Source organism: Podarcis tiliguerta, assembly GCF_965153285.1.
Source record: "Podarcis tiliguerta genome assembly, chromosome: 7".
Taxonomy (NCBI): domain Eukaryota; kingdom Metazoa; phylum Chordata; class Lepidosauria; order Squamata; family Lacertidae; genus Podarcis; species Podarcis tiliguerta.
This window is the reverse complement of record NC_139540.1, coordinates 13,168,158-13,185,115: the sequence shown is the minus strand read 5'-3', so window position 1 is coordinate 13,185,115 and position 16,958 is coordinate 13,168,158. Positions and strand designations below refer to the sequence as shown.

The window sequence follows — 16,958 nt, the reverse complement described above, 5'->3', positions numbered from 1 at the left end:
TTCCACCCGCAGCAACTGATATTCAAAGGTATACTGCTCCAGAAGAGGGAAGCTCCATTTAGTTCCATGGCTAATAGCCATTGATAACGCAGTTCCTCCACAAATTTTCCTTAACCCCATTTTAAGGCTGTTTTATGGCAGTGTATCCCCTGGATAAATTGTCAGAAGGACTTGCTTGTTTTAATTGGCTCCTGCATGCAGTGGTTACAGTGTTGTTGTTGTTTAGTCGTTTAGTCGTGTCCGACTCTTTGTGACCCCATGGACCAGAGCACGCCAGGCACTTCTGTCTTCCACTGCCTCCTGCAGCTTAGTCAAACTCATGCTGGTAGCTTCGAGAACACTGTCCAACCATCTTGTCCTCTGTCGTCCCCTTCTCCTTGTGCCCTCCATCTTTCCCAACATCAGGGTCTTTTCCAGGGAGTCTTCTCTTCTCATGAGGTGGCCAAAGTATCGGAGCCTCAGCTTCAGGATCTGTCCTTCTCTCTGGTTCCTCTGCCTCTTCTAAATCCAGCTTGCACTTCTGGGAGTTCTCGGTCCACATACTGCTTGAGCCTACCTTGTAGAATTTTAAGCATAACCTTGCTAGCGTGTGAAATGAGTGCAATTGTGCGGTAGTTGGAGCATTCTTTGGCACTGCCCTTCTTTGGAATTGGGATGTAGACTGATTTTCTCCAATCCTCTGGCCACTGCTGAGTTTTCCAAACTTGCTGGCATATTGAGTGTAGCACCTTGTGGTTACAGTAGCCTGGCAAAATAAGTTCACCAATGATACATACAAAAAAATGTTTGCCTGCCTCTCTAATCATACCTATCTCTTCTTTATGGCATAAATGAGAACTGTCGTTCCTGGTCACTTCTGCGTGGATCTTACTCACCGCAGGCGACCAGGCGTGTGTCAGTTTGCAAGCCTGGAAAAGAAGCAACACTTCTGCTAATCCAAAGGATGAGCTATATTTTAAATGGCTTCCTAGCATCAGGCATGCTGGGTTGAACCCCATGCCACCTTGAAGAAGGTTGGACACTAGGCTCTGTGGTTTAACCCACAGTGCCACCCGCATCCCCATAGGCAGGAAACACACAGACAAAAGTTACACGTTAGGTAAAGTGGTTTCCGAATGTGGAGAAGAAGAGCGAGATTCCTTAGGAGTGGGAGAACCGATAATCAGTGGGTTGCAAGGCCTCAAGCGAAGAGGTTTGCAAGGCCCTGGCCTGAGATACTGCTACCCAGTGTAGTTTCAAAAATACCTTGGCTGTTGTGACAGACTAAGTCTCTGTTAACAGCCGGGAAGGAGCAGAACAGTGTCACCCGCTCCAGGAATATACACAAGACATGGACAAAAATGTCCCAGTGGTCAAGAACTGGTGCTCTGTCCACATGGCATATCAAAAGGTGTCAGACACGGTCACTAGGATGGGCCGTGCTGTTCAGAATCTCAGTTACAGCTAAGCCTTCTTCCATGCGTGTGCAGAGGAGAACTGGAGTTGGCTGCAGCAAACAAACCGCTTGCTGTTCCTCCCAACCACGTCTGAGGCATGATGAACAGAGAACACTTTCTTCCTCGTGGAGATATTCTGTGCTCGTGGTATGTGCTCAGTACGTACTTTGAATGAGGGCAGGAGCGAGAGAAAACACAATGTGCAATAAGCTGGTGTAAAGCATGCCGGTGTAAATTAAGCCAGCAAAAAGTAACACCGGATCCAAAATCAGGTTCATTCACTAGGGCTGCTGCTGCTGCTCCTTTGCCTAAGTCTGGCAGAGGGAAAACAAGCCTGTAAAACAGTGTTCTGTACCAGGTTGCCAGGTCACTCAACCAAGCTGAATGGCCTTAGGATCCAGCCCAAGTCCCCTCTCTCTGGCCCTGCCCCTGCCACACCCCTGGAACACCCTTTTTGAGACTTACACTGGCATCAGCCAGCATTGAATCAGGATGTGTAGCAGAAGAAGAAGAAGAGTTTGGATTTGATATCCCGCCTTTCACTCCCTTTAAGGAGTCTCAAAGCGGCTAACATTCTCCTTTCCCTTCCTCCCCCACAACAAACACTCTGTGAGGTGAGTGGGGCTGAGAGACTTCAGAGAAGTGTGACTGGCCCAAGGTCACCCAGCAGCTGCATGTGGAGGAGCGGGGAAGCGAACCCGGTTCCCCAGATTACAAGTCTACAGCTCTTAATCACTACACCACACTGGCTCTCTCTAGCTTTGGCTGAACAGCGGTTGGGGATCTGATGCTGGCTGACCCCAGCAGACATAGGAATGAGCCGGCTGAGCTCTGAGATCTGCTTCATCCTACGCTGTGTAACCCAGCAGATTGTGCCATAGGGAGCATTTTTAGATAAAATACGTTTAGAAAGACAGGCAACTGAGATGAAAGAAAATGAATTTGATGTGAATGAAATATATCAATTTGTGTTAATAATGGCTTAGAGGGCAATCCTATGAATGCTTAATCAGAGACCCACCACATTCAATGAGACTTACTCTAAGGTAAACGTGTGCAGGATTGCAACCTCAGCCCTATGAAGTTTTCCTGTATCTGCACTGGCGTGTTTCCATTCATCTCAACGGGGCTTGTATAGTAGAAATTCCTGGGGAACTGTGTTCAAACTCTTTTCTGAGTTGGAGTGCTTTTTTGAGTGCTAATATTGCAATATCAGCATTTTAGGTATGGCAAACATTTTCAAGGCATCAGAAATTTTGTTGTGGAGACAGTCACACAGCTGGGGTGTGGGGAAGAGATCAGTTTTCAAAACCATGGTTGGAACTTACTTCGAAAACCATGCTGGACTTGTTTTGAAAACCATGCAAAAGGGAACCTAGGCAGCGTAGAAACCTGAGGGCTTTTGCAGCTGCTGAAATCCAATTCCAGGTGGAAGCTTGTGTCCCATAAATGCTTTGAAGCTGTGCAAAAAAACAACAACAGTGCCTTGCTTTCTTTTGCAACTCCTTATATTCTCAAGAGATTTGGAAAGATGAAAAGAATGATTGGGTCATATCAGAAACGGTTAAGAAATAAGCCATGAGCTTTACCCACAGTCAAAACATACAGTGAAGACACAGCTGCTGATTCAGGCTTTGCTTATAGGCTTGTGTTACTCCAGAAGAACCAGGATGACTCTAAATGTTCTCCGCATCTTAACTGTGCAAAATTCTGGAACAGCTGGATGAATAAGGCTCTGCCACGGATGTTGATTGTGCAGTGCTTTTTAAATGGGGCTTGTGGTTTTTTTGTGGCTTTTAAAAAAAAATGTACATCACCTTGTATGTGGAAGAAATAATACTAACAATACCAGCTGTAGAGCCTTTGGATTGGAACAGCTAGCGGCCAGTTGCCAATGTGCACTTTGGGGGGGGGGAGCCATGGTGGGGCAGCTGCAGGAATTCTTGCAAGACACAGATGATTTAGATCCATTCGAAATGTTGTTGTTGTTATTGTTATTATCATCATCCTCTGGGCGGCTTCCAGCATATATAAAAACATAGTAAAACATTACACATTAAAAGCTTCTCTGTACCACAGAGCCTCTTGGGCTTGGTGATCAGAAGGTCGGCAGTTCAAATCCCCATGACAGGGTGAGCTCCCGTTGCTCGGTCCCTGCTCCTGCCAACCTAGCAGTTTGAAAGCACGTCAGAGTGAAAGTAGATAAATAGGTACCACTCTGGCGGGAAGGTAAACAGCGTTTCCGTGCGCTGCTCTGGTTTGCCAGAAGCGGTTTAGTCATGCTGGCCACATGACCCAGAAGCTGTACGCTGCCTCCCTCGGCCAATAAAGCGAGATGAGCGCCGCAACCCCAGAGTCGGCCATGACTGGACGTAATGGTCAGGGGTCCCTTTACCTTTATCCTGCCTATCAAACTATCGCTTGTGGTCCTTCAGCTGTGATTGAATTTGAATGGCACTATTGCAACATTAAAATATATTGCATTGAAGGTTCTGGTTACATGTACGTTCTGTGCATTAGTTGAAGAGGCGCAGGTTTAGGACAGTTTGCTTCGTAATTCCCAGAAACTGGACTTCTCAGGCACCCTTACTTTGCGCAGAAAATGCACACTCCCTCCCTGGAAGAAAACAGCATCCTGCAAATCTCTGCTCATCTGCATAATCTTTTCTCCTATGCAACCAATAATCCGCTTATCTGTGTTTTGCTGATAATGCACGCTTGTCCCTTAGAACATCTGCTTTGGAGGCACTAACTGAGTTAAGAGCTCTCTGCAACCAAGTCCACAAGAGCTCTGCATATTCTCCTTGAGCAATTGTTGCAACATGCACCATAGTAAGATGAAACTGCTGCCTCTTCTCACTTTGCAAACTAGATAGAAGGATGAGCTCGGTGGTGCAATGTGTGTTTTCTATGTGGGCAGTCCCAGGTCAAATCTCCAACATCTCTGGCTAAAAGGATTCAGGTTGCATACTTGGGAAAGAGAATCACTAACCACCCAAATAGACAACACTGGCTAGATCATGGCTGGGAAACCGTACAGCCTCCCTCTTCTTGTTGATTGATGGATTCAGATTAATGATACGCTGCCTTCTACACTGAGCTGAGCCAAAAGTGGCTTACAACAGATGTCCACTTCAACCTGGCCTGCTGCGGCCCTGAAAAAGGCAAACCCCGTGCTAGGGATCATCAGGAAAGGAACTGAAAATAAAACTGCCAATATCACTATAAAGGTAAAGGTACCCCTGCCCGTACGGGCCAGTCTTCCCAGACTCTAGGGTTGTGCTCTCATCTCACTCTATAGGCCGGGAGCCAGGGCTGTCTGCAGACACTTCCGGGTCACGTGGCCAGTGTGACAAGCTGCATCCAGCGCAGCACACGGAACGCCGTTTACCTTCCCGCTGGTAAGCGGTCCCTATTTATCTACTTGCACCCGGAGGTGCTTTCGAACTGCTAGGTTGGCAGGCGCTGGGACCGAACGACGGGAGCGCACCCCGCCAAGGGGATTCGAACCGCCGACCATGTGATCGGCAAGTCCTAGGCGCTGAGGTTTTACCCACAGCGCCACTATCACTATGCCCATTTGCAAATCTAGGGTGGGACCGCATTTAAACTATGGAACTCGCATAGTTAAGGCCAGATTCCAGCCAGATTGGCATTTTGGGGCTGTTGCTCAAAAGTCTACAACGCTGGCATTCTGGAAGCAGGTGGTGACCATTTTCTTTGACTATGTTGTGTTTTGGAGGGTGTTATCCCTTAGACCAGAGGTTTTCAACCAGTGTGCTGTGGTACCTTAGGCTAACTTGAATGATGGTCAGGGGTGCCGCAGGCAACACTGGCCTCTGTCTGTCTTTCCTTCCCTCCCTCCTCTGATGCCTTTTCCTGTTTCTGCCTCCCAAAGGCTCGCACAGCTGTTTGTTGCAGCAGGCCCAACTACAAACTCCCCAGGCGAATGGTGCCTCTGGGGCTGGCCAGGGGGTCCTGATTGCCGGGAGCCGAGGCGGTCTCAGAGTAATAATAATAATAATTTATTATTTGTACCCCGCCCATCTCTGGGCGGCTTCCAATAAAGATTAAAAATACATTAAAATGTCACACATTAAAAACTTTCCTGATGTCTTCTAAATGTCAGGTAGTTGTTTATCTCTTTGACATCTGATGGGAGTGTGTTCCACAGGGCAGGCACCACCACCAAGAAGGCCCTCTGCCTGGTTCCCTGTAACTTTGCTTCTCGCAGTGAGGGAACCACCAGAAGGCCCTCAGCGCTGGACCTCAGCGTCCGGGCAGAACGATGGGGGTGGAGAGTAAGCAAGCAAGCGGGCGAGGGAGCCCAGCCAGGCCAGTCTATCAACCTTTGCTGTTGGGAATGGACAGACAAGTCCCATGCCCCTGTGGGGCAGTGTGAGGAGGTAGCTCTTTGGGACGGGTTGGGGGGCAGCTAAGAGACATGGGGCAACATCTGCACGGAGGACTCCAAAGAAGACGAGCCTGGGGGAGCACTCCACAAGGGAGGTTGTTTGAAAAGGAGTGAGAGGCTGCCAGCTCTACAGGCAAGGGGTGACATAACGGCTCCTGAGCTGCATAGAGGAGTCACAGAAAGAAAGTTGGTCAAGGGAGCCGGGGACCCTAAAAGGTTGAAAACCTCTGCCTTAGACAGACAAACATTGCCATTTATTCTGCCTTCTTCCGGGTCCAAAAGGGCCGCGTGTTGGTGGCCATGGGTCAATTGGACTTGCCTAAAATAGTCGGGGACGCGGGTGGCGCTGTTGGTAAAAGCCTCAGCGCCTAGGGCTTGCCGATCGAAAGGTCGGAGGGTCGAATCCCCGTGGCGGGGTGCGCTCCCGTTGTTCGGTCCCAGCGCCTGCCAACCTAGCAGTTCGAAAGCACTCCCGGGTGCAAGTAAATAAATAGGGACCGCTTACTAGCGGGAAGGTAAACGGCGTTCCGTGTGCGGCTCTGGCTCGCCAGAGCAGCGATGTCATGCTGGCCATGTGACCCAGAAGTGTCTCCGGACAGCGCTGGCCCCCGGCCTCTTGAGTGAGATGGGCGCACAACCCTAGAGTCTGTCAAGACTGGCCCGTACGGGCAGGGGTACCTTTACCTTTAAAATAGTCACCACTTGTATTTATTTAAACTTGTCGCCCTTTAGATGTTGTTGGGCATTAAATCCCATTCTGCCCTATCCAACATGGCCAATGGTGTTTTGGCAAGTGTTCTGTGTCTGGGGCTAGCTCAAGAATAGTTGGAAGGGCACAGATTCCCCATCCCTGATTCAGTACAATTTTATCTCACCAAGGAACTCAGGGTAGCACACAGGGTTCCCCCCAGGTTCCGTTTATCCTCACAACAACCCTGTGGGGTAGGAAAGGCTGAGAGATAGTGACTGGCCCTAAGCCACCCAACAGGTTTCACCACCGGCAGGGGATTCTAAAAAAAAATTACTTAATGGGAGTCAAATTTCTCCAGAATCTGGCATCTGCATTGAGTTGCACATTCTGCACTTTTTCTTCCTGGCAGATACACAGCCCCAAATCTTTCCTGCAACATGCTTGAGGATTGAACTTTTTTTTTTTTACTTCCTTTCAACGCCGTCTCTGTATATGGTCGGTTAGCCAGCATTTGTCTTGAGCCTCAGTTCTGCCCAGGAGATGATTGGCCACCATAAAGGAGTGTAAGGAAATAAGAGAAATGGATTTTATTTGGCAGAGGAGAAGGAAGGATGTGTCTCCGAATGAAAGCGGTTGCGTAACACACATACACAGTGCAGTTCTGTTCTATAACTCTGGCCAAACTGCAGCGGGGAAGGAAAATCGCTGTGTTCTGTAGACCTGGTTCGTTTTATTGCAAAATTAAGCCCGAATGGCTGTGTGTGTGTGTGTGTGTGTGTGTAAACAACCCTAGTGCTGCAAGGAGTAAGTAATTCATCAGTGTGCGGTTTCTAGAAGCTTCCACCCCCTTAGCATGGTACAGCTTTGCAAACAAGTCCATGGAAGTAGCTAGACAACTTTGTTTTTAATAGCCCACTTTCTTATACTTCTCATTTGTGGTACACTAAAAAGGAAAGAGGGACTCAACTCTTCTCCAGTTTACAGGAGATCCTTAGCGTGCCACAGGCGAGCAGCCATTTAGAAACCTGGGTAGTATAAGTTATCATTAATATTACATCGCAAGATTTAAAGGGTGAGACATGTCCGTTGTGCTGGTAGGCACAAGCATCTTGTAATTGCGTGTGCCAGCCATGACAATCCCAGAAGTCTCCAGTGCTCTGTTAGTACTAAATTATGGGAAGCTACTCAGATGGCAAAATTATCCTGGAAATTGTGGAAATGAGATGACACAGATAACTAGGGCTGCTTCTGGGTGGTTTGAGAGCCAAAAGGAACTAGTTGCAATGCCCACAAGATGTGGTTTTCATTTTATTTATGAAATTTATATACCTCCCGTCATCTGAAAATCACAAGGTGGCTTACAGCATGAAAAGACAAAATGAGAACACAAAATACATAATAACGCACACCTATAGCCCCACCACAAACATATTTAAAAGGCCTTAGATTGTTTCATCAGCCCAAGGCCTGGTTATAGAGGAATGGTCTTGTTGTCGCTGTTGGAAGTAAATTTAATAATTGCATTTTTTTTGTACTTTATGCCATTTTTCTCTTGCTGTTGCACGTCTCTTTGATTGCCTCGGGCTGTTAAGTGGCTTATGAACTGGTAATAATAATGTTTCAGTGGAAAAGGCCCTCCTCCAGGTTGTCGCAAGGTAGACCTCCACAGGGGGTGGCGCAGTCCAAAGATCTGAATGTCACAATGGCAGCCATGTCTGTAACTGAGTTCCACCCTCTCGTTTATGTTGCAGTCGGTGTCCAGTCAGATGGGGAAAAGAGCTCGCCGCTTGAACAGGTTGATGAGGACATTGCAGTGACGCAAAGTCAGATGAACTTTGTGTGCCCCATCACACAGGTAGGCAACGCACCCTCATACCTGATGGGGAACATTCATGGTGGCTTCATTAGTTACCACTTCACCTCTGCTCACGACATCAATTTTTTGTTGTAGATGGATGTGTCAGTTGCCTATGTTCCAGTTAAATGCTTTGGGCAAAGCCTGGACTGTCACACCAGAGCAGGGTTTCCCAAACTTTAGGTCTCCAGCTGTTTTTGGACTACAATTCCTATCATCCCTGATCCCTGCTAGTTGGGACAATGGGAGTTGTAGTCCAAAAATAGCTGGAGACCCTAGTTTGGGAAGCCCTAGACGGAAGTAACTGTCCCAGTACTGATTAGAATGTAAATGTGTTAATGCCAATTTGCCCTTTTCTCCTATTTCCTTCTCTCATCTTCCCCTCCTTGTCTTCTGCTGTTGACTTTGACTCTGCAGTCTCTGTCTTCCTCCTGTTCTATTCATCTGCCTGGCCTTAAGCTTCTGAGGGTAGCAGCTTGTGTCATCCATAGCAGTCAAGGCATTAGGGCAGAACCACAGGACTCCCCTCACTACGCCAGCATCACTGATGCTCACCTGAACCAGGCTGGGCTGTGGCAAGGTGGCGGCATGGCTGGGGCTTTGTGGGCACATTGGTGGAGTCAATCCAGCACTCTTGCTAGGGTGTTCATGCAGCCTGGACATCACCACCCTGCCTCGTGTCATCTGGCTGAGCTGCAGCAACACCAAGGTCAGGAGGGAGGTGCTACTGCATTGAACACACACAAACACAGTACAGTAGACACACACAAACACACACACACACACACACACACAGAGCAATAGACCAGGCATGGGCAAACTCGGCCCTCCATATGTTTTGGGGACTACAATTCCCATGATCCCTAGCTAACAGGACCAGTGGTCAGGGATGATGGGAATTGTAGTCCCAAAACATCTGGAGGGCCGAGTTTGCCTGTGCCTTATTTTTCCTATATTTACTTTTTAAGTTATGTTGGCTATTTTTACTTTTACTCTTGGCTTTTTCCTCTTTCAGCAAGCTTTCCAAGTGGAGCTTTTGTTCCTAGTGGGTATCTTTATAGGGCTTGAGATGTTTCAGATGAAATAAATGTATCAAAAAATAGGACAAAACTTTTAAATGGTACTCAGCAGGTATCTTCCATGGCAATGGAGTGCTATGGAGCTCAATTAAGAACATGGCTAACCACATCAAGATCTTTGTTAAGCACAGGTGGATTAATTATTGCAGGTAGAAATGAAGAAACCTGTCAAGAATAAAGTCTGTGGGCACTTCTACGAAGAAGAAGCCATCCTGGACCTGATCCGACGCAAGGAACACCGTAGCAAGAATGCCTGGTAAGCAACCATGACCAAAGGGGAAGGCAATTTTGCTAAGCTCCAAAACAAAACAAAAAGTAGGTTCTTTTAATAAATAAGGAGGTTGCTTCTTCACCCTGAGAGAAAAAGTCAGAGCAAGTTATCACTAGAATTAGTAGTAGTAGTAGTAATTATTTTTTGTACCCTAGCCACTTTTGGTGGCTTCCTACAGAATACACCAAAAAAAACACAGCCCACATTTCTGTACACTTGGAGGCAATTCACGCAATCATGGCAGTGCTTTCTGTGAAAATTGGGGCCGCTGTCGTTGCCTCTTGGATTTTGCCAACCCTTCCTTACTTCCAGGGTAAAACACAATGATGAAACATTTTAAAAGCAATTTGCAATCAGGAGAATGAGGGTGGCTTCCGAGCTGCTGCAAATTATGCTCATTCACATCAATTCACTTTGCATGCTGTGTCCGGAGATTTCGGGCTTGCATTGGGGTGGGCGAGCGCTTCTTTCTCCATGTCGGTTTCATGCATCCACTCATAATGCCGTCCTGTCCCATTTGTGTGTTAGCCGCCCTGCCTCTCCGGCTGGTGCGCACAAGAAGGAGGGACAGGGCAGCTTTCCCACGTGAGGAGTTCCTCTTTGGTGCCTATAGAGGATATTCGCTTTGGGGACGGTCTCCTTGTCAGGCGAAGGCACAGCGGGACTTTGCTAGTCAGGTGCTGCTGCCCACCTGAGAGGTGCTGGAGTGCAGCTCCGGTGCGCTCCAGCTAAAAAAAGGCCCTGCTTTCCAGCTTGCAAAAACTTTAAAAGAGGTGTGGTGCCTGGAGAAGGTCCTGAGAGCTTGGACAGAGAGTCCTGAGGGCCATTCTAGTCTATTCTTCATTAAACTATTCCTAGAGAGGTGGGACGCGGGTGGCGCTGTGGGTTAAACCACAGAGCCTAGGACTTGCCGATCAGAAGGTCGGCGGTTCAAATCCCCGCGACAGGGTGAGCTCCTGTTGCTCGGTCCCTGCTCCTGCCAGCCTAGCAGTTCAAAAGCACGTCAAAGTGCAAGTAGATAAATAGGTACCGCTCCGGCAGGAAGGTAAACGGCGTTTCTGTGCACTGTTCCGGTTTGCCAGAAGCGGCTTAGTCATGCTGGCCACATGACCCGGAAGCTGTATGCCGGCTCCCTCGGCCAATAAAGCAAGATGAGCACCGCAACCCCAGAGTCGGTCACGACTGAACCTAATGGTCAGGGGTCCCTTTACCGTTACCTAGAGAGGTGTACCTTGTTGGCCGGAGAGTCGAGGCCACATCCATAAGTTTTCTAGATGATGCACAGCAGACAGGCGTTGTGTATCGTAGAGAACACGTTTCTGCAGCACATGACAATGTTCAGGAAGTGCCAGGAGGAAGTACGGGGATCATTTGGATCAGCATGAGCAAAACAAAACAAAACAAAACAAAACAAGAGGATCAGCTGTAGGGGCGTGCAGCCACCATCTTGATCTGACTGCATTTTTAAATCCCAAGTTTTGGGTGCCCTCACCTCAAAAGCAACCAACAGGGCAGTCCTACAGATGCCTTCTCAGAAGTAAGTCACATCGATGAGCCTTGCTCACATGTAAATGGGTTAAAGGAAGGGAGTAGTTGAGCAAAATATTGTCCTATTCTGCCCTACACCTGTCCACCGTGACAGGTGATGCAAAGTGTAATTTATATCTCAAGGTGTAATTAACACCTAGTGCAATATTAAAGTGAGGATGCAAATGTAACATCTGCACTGCACAGTTACGAGGCGCTGTGTTCTGACTTGTTTTCTGAAACGGGCGGAAATGTCCAGGCATTTTTTTTTTTTGGCAGCTTCTGAAGTAGTTCCACCACAACCCTCTTTAAACACAGTTTCTGGCCACGCACATCTATTACATGTATTGAATGGGGATTTGAACCCACGTCTCCCAGGGCTTAGTCCAATGCTCTAACCACTGCACCACATTGGCTGCCATTGCTAGAAGGGTTTCATTGAACCTCACCAGTGCATGGATTTGTGGAAGCTAAAACAAACAAACAAACAAACAAACAAACAAACAAAACCCTATTGTCATTGGCCTTTGCTTGAGATGGCTTTTTGCCTTTTAGCATGAACCAGTATTTGAGTTGTTTTGATTTGGGGCTGCTCAAGTTTACAGTGGTACCTCGGGTTAAGTACTTAATTCGTTCTGGAGGTCTGTTCTTAACCTGAAACTGTTCTTAACCTGAAGCACCACTTTAGCTAATGGGGCCCCCTGCTGCCGCCGCACCGCCGGAGCACGATTTCTGTTCTCATCCTGAAGCAAAGTTCTTAACCTGAAGCACTATTTCTGGGTTAACGGAGTCTGTAACCTGAAGCGTATGTAACCTGAGGTACCACTGTATTTAATTTTATCTAGCTTTTTTATTATTATTAAGGGTGCTTGTCTTTTTTAAAAAACACACACTGTATTGTACTTTTACATTTTAAGCCACCTTAAAAGTACAATTGGCCTTATGGGCATCCATAAATAAATAAGAACAAAATCCCACTTCCACAAATCCCTCCCTCCTTCCTTAAATGACCCCACCCTAGCTTCTTCCTCCTCCGAACGGCTGAGAATAATCTCTGTGCTCCAGTAACATCGGCATTCCTGTGTCGCGCAGATTTGCTTTTTGTCTTGAGGCTTCCTAGGCGCTTCACCAGAATTAATTAATCCTGGCAAAAACATGTGCCAAATAGATCATAATTGCCCTAACCACTTTGTAGACTGGGAGAAACAAACCCCAAACGGTGAGACTCCGCGGTTCGCCCAAGGCAAAGGGAACTAGCGAGGAGACACAGCGCAGAAGTAATGACTGCTGACTCTCGGCTCCAGATGCTGAGTCTGGGGCAAGGTGCCTTCTTCCCAGGCAGAATGGGTCCATTGGCTGATGAGTAGGACCTCAAAAATCAAAATCAAAGGGGCTTTGGATTGGGGCTCCCCGGTCGGTAGAGTTTGGAGCCTCAAACAATTTGGGTTGCGACAGTAACACACAGTAACAGTGGTTGTCAAGTTGTTGTGCGTTGTAGAGTCTTTGACAACAGTTTCCAGTACATATTGAGCAACTTTTTATATGGGTGGCCGTCGTAAGACACGGGGGGATGTCCAACTCCTGACTGTGGGAAGAGGTTCATGTGTGAAATGTACACCCGCAACCCCCCCCCCCAAAAAAAACCCCTTGAAGGCCACATTTGCACCATCCAACTAAAGCACTATTGAACCACTTCAAACACTTGGTGGCTTCCCACAACGAATTCTTGGGGAGCGTTGTTTGTTCAGGCTAGTGACAGTTGTTAAGAAAGGCCTATTTCCCTCACAGAACTTCAATTTACTAAGTTCTCTGGTTAGTGGGATGGGTGCATAACTTCCAACATTTCTCCAAGGAAAATGGGGACGTGCTATTCCATTATTATTATTATTATTATTATTATTATTATTATTACCTCGCCCACCTGACTGGGTTGCCCCAGCCACTCTGGGCAGCTTCCAACATATATAAAAACAGAAATAAACATTTTTTAAAACCCTTCCCTATACAGGGCTGCCTTGAGGCATCTACTAAAGGTTGTATAGTTACTAATCTCCTTGGCTCGGGGGGGGGGGGTGTCACGTAACTCCATACCTTCCAACAATTCTCCAATGAAAATAGCAACGTCCTAAGGAAAAGCGGGACATTCAGGGGGTCAAATCAGAAACGGGGACGGCTTCTCTAAATCAGGGGTGTCCCTGGAAAATAGGGACACTCGGAGGGTCTGTGGTTGGAAGATTCAGAACAGACAGAAGAAAGATGGCCACAATGACTATGTGCTGTCTTCACTGTCGGGAGGAGTGCTGTTGAGCTCAGATGCTTCTCTGTGGGCTTAGCATAATTATCTGACCAGCCACTGTGGGAAGAGGATATTGGACTAGATGTGCCATTGACCTGACCTTGCAGGCTTTTCTTATGTTCTTGTGAAATACCCCATACAGCTTCTCCTTCGCAATAAATTACAGTGGTACCTCGGGTTACAGACGCTTCAGGTTACAGACTCCCCTAACCCAGAAGTAGTACCTCGGGTTAAAAACTTTACCTCAGGATGAGAACAGAAATTGTGCGGTGGCAGCGGGAGGCCCCATTAGCTAAAGTGGTACCTCAGGTTAAGAACAATTTCAGGTTAAGGATGGACTTCCAGAATGAATTAAGTTCTTAACCCGAGGTTCAACTGTATTATTATTATTATTATTATTATTTATTATTATTATTATTATTAAAATCCCTTTATCAGTTTATATTCACGAAGAACCTCAAAGCTGTATGCAAAAATAAAAACCACAATGCAGTACATTGATATTCATATACATATTTATTTAAAATACCTTTATGCTGTTACAAAATCAACGGTGACTAGGCCAGGAATTGCCTTCTGGGAAGGCCTGTTGGGATAAGAACGTCTTCACAAGGCACCCAAATCCCAGATGACACTCTGAGCATCATTTCAGGTTAGGCATGATGGGTCTGGTAGTTTTCTTTGTGTTTTCCACAAAAGGAAAGCCTTGCTCCTATGTCGAAGTAAGCCCCCACAACTCTCACTTACCCCCTTCCACAGTGTCTATTTTGCAAAAGCAGTTTTCCCTCTAGTTTCGATATAGTTCTGAGCCTTTTGCATATTCATAAAACAAATACCGTATTTTTCGCCCTATAGGACGCACTTTTTCCCCTCCAAAAATGAAGGGGAAATGTGTGTGCGTCCTATGGGGCGAATGCAGGCTTTCGCTGAAGCCTGGAGAGCGAGAGGGGTCGGTGCACACCGACCCCTCTCGCTCTCCAGGCTTCGCGCAGCTCTCCGCAAGCCGCCGGGCTCCCACGGCTTGCGGAGAGTTGCCTGCATGCCGAAGCCTGGGGCGCACCGAGCTCAGCGCGCCCCAGGCTTAGAGCTTCCCGCAGCTCTCCGCAAGCCGTGGGAGCCCGGCGCTGGGCTCCCACGGCTTGTGGAGAGTTGCCTGTTCTGGGGGCTGGGGTCGGGGGAAGCTCGGGCTTCCCCTGCCCCAGCCCCGCACCTGGGGGAAAAATAATCCCCCCCTTTATTTTCCCCCCAAAAAACTAGGTGCGCCTTATGGGCCGGTGCATCCTATGGGGCGAAAAATATGGTACTCTTGTTCACGTTTGAGCCGACAGGTAGAGAGCACCCTGTTAACTTTGCATAATTCTACTTCAAAATTTGGATTTTTTTCTTTTCTTAAAAGCAACTGGTGAAGAATAATAAGGGGAAGGAAATTCTGTGCATTGCACCAAACTCCATGCTTATACTGTTGGTGTCAAGTGCTAGAGTTTGAGGTTTTGGCGAGAATTGATTATTTCCCATGACATTTGCTTCGCTGCAGTTTCTCAGTGCGGCCCAAGGCAAACTGCTTCTCTTATCTGTCCGCCCCGTCTCTTCAGATTCGTCAGCAGGGTGAGAATATAGAAGTTGCCGTTTGTAAAGTTCTTTGAAGGCCTAAAACAATATGCAGAGATTACCGTCTGCAATGCTATTACCTATTATTACTACCACGGGCAAATTGTGTTCCACTTAAGACTGATCTACAAGCAGAAATGTTCATCTATCTCAGCGCATTCAGCCTCCCCGGGGGCATCTATTCCCACCTGCTCCGGAAAATTGCATTCCTCATCATGTGTCTCCCCAAAACAGATTACTGCTACCCAGCAAGGAAGGAGATCAACATCGCATTGCACCTTGCTGATCTGGCTGATCTCAGAAAAAGAAGAGTCCTAACAGAACCTAGGAAAGGTTTTAACACGTTTTCAAATCGCACTACAAAAAGTCGGCACAGCAGGGCAGGAAAACTAGGCAAAACAGAAGGCTGTCATGATAAAAACAGCTTCTTATTCGCTGTTATCAAATCGTTCTTCTCTTCTGTATTGATTGTAGACATTGAAAAATTCCAGTACGGTGGTACCTCGGGTTAAGAACTTAATTCGTTCTGGAGGTCCGTTCTTAACCTGAAACTGTTCTTAACCTGAGGTACCACTTTAGCTAATGAGGCCTCCTGCTGCTGCCGCCACGCACAATTTCTGTTCTCATCCTGAAGCAAAGTTCTTAACCTGAAGCGCTATTTCTGGGTTAGCAGAGTCTGTAACCTGAAGCATATGTAACCTGAAGAGTATGTAACCCGAGGTACCACTGTAATCCTGTACCATAATTCAGTACACTGGGTCTGCTACATAGAGGTAGCATGTCAGTTTCAGAGTCTTTAGGATTTTGAAAATCGTGTTTTGCTATTGGGGTGAATGCTGTGGGAATGTGGACAGAAAAAGTCTTGCAATTTCCCATTCCTTGTAGGTAGCCAGTGGAAACCACCTCTGGACCTGAAGGTAAACCAAAGTGAGAAATTCCGTTCTGCTGATTTTACTGGGGTCACTTTCTCTCCCTGTCTTTTTACAGCTGCCCCAAGGTTGGCTGCAGTAACCTCACCGTCAGGAGATCAGACCTGGTGCCGGATGAAGCCGTTAAGAGAGCAATCGACAGTCAGAGTAAACAGAGCCGGTCAACACAGTAGAAGTCAGCTGGCACTCCCGGCGGCTGTTACGACAAAGAAAATGTGATGTTAGAAGAGGTCGCCTGAGATAAGTTGCTGATTGCCAGGTGGTTGTGTAACCGGTTGTTATTTCGAGTATTCCAATTGCAGGCAAAGTTGAAGGTCTGACCTGTCGCCGAAAGCATTTTCCTTGCTCCTTCGAGAGTGCCAGGCGTAAAACGCTGCCACCCAACCTGTTTTTTAATTCCTTTTTAAAAATGTCACCCTGCAGTTGACGTCTTGCGTTCTGTAAATAAAAACTTATTTTTCTCATTGCCAGAGTCTGCTAAGTAAAAGAGTTCACGTTGCAGAGCAACCCCGTAAATCTTTTTAAGGAAAGGCCTACGCTTGGCTAACGCTGCAGTTCCATAACAGGCTGGTCTGAAGGCATGCAAGGCCAACTCCGTGTCAAAGCTAAGCAGGCTTGAGTCTGAACAGAGCCTGGATGGGAGACCACACTTGGGCTCTGGGAGGGAAGAAAGGCAGGATGTAAATGTGGGGAGATTAATACAGGCCTCCCCCTACTTACAATTGATTCACATGCAACTGTATATATGTGTAACCAGTGGTGTAGTGTTACCCCGGGTGCAGAATTCTTAGGGGCACAAAATTTCAACACCCAGTTCTGCCTCAATACATCCCCGTTGAAAACAGCTTCTCT

The 16,958-nt window shown here is 47.2% G+C and overlaps 1 protein-coding gene across 2 annotated transcripts in view; it reads left to right on the top strand.

Moving 5' to 3' along the window:
- The window catches only part of NSMCE2 (NSE2 (MMS21) homolog, SMC5-SMC6 complex SUMO ligase), a 210,686-nt gene extending 194,114 nt beyond the window's left edge, over positions 1 to 16,572 (top strand). For both annotated transcript variants that reach the window (XM_083450754.1, XM_083450753.1), the window contains exons 5-7: positions 8,293 to 8,396; positions 9,625 to 9,731; positions 16,165 to 16,572. In XM_083450754.1, the coding sequence (XP_083306880.1) occupies positions 8,293 to 8,396; positions 9,625 to 9,731; positions 16,165 to 16,279 (326 nt within the window). In that variant the 3' untranslated portion in view covers positions 16,280 to 16,572. The remainder of the gene's footprint in view (positions 1 to 8,292; positions 8,397 to 9,624; positions 9,732 to 16,164) is intronic.
- Positions 16,573 to 16,958: the final 386 nt, after the last annotated feature.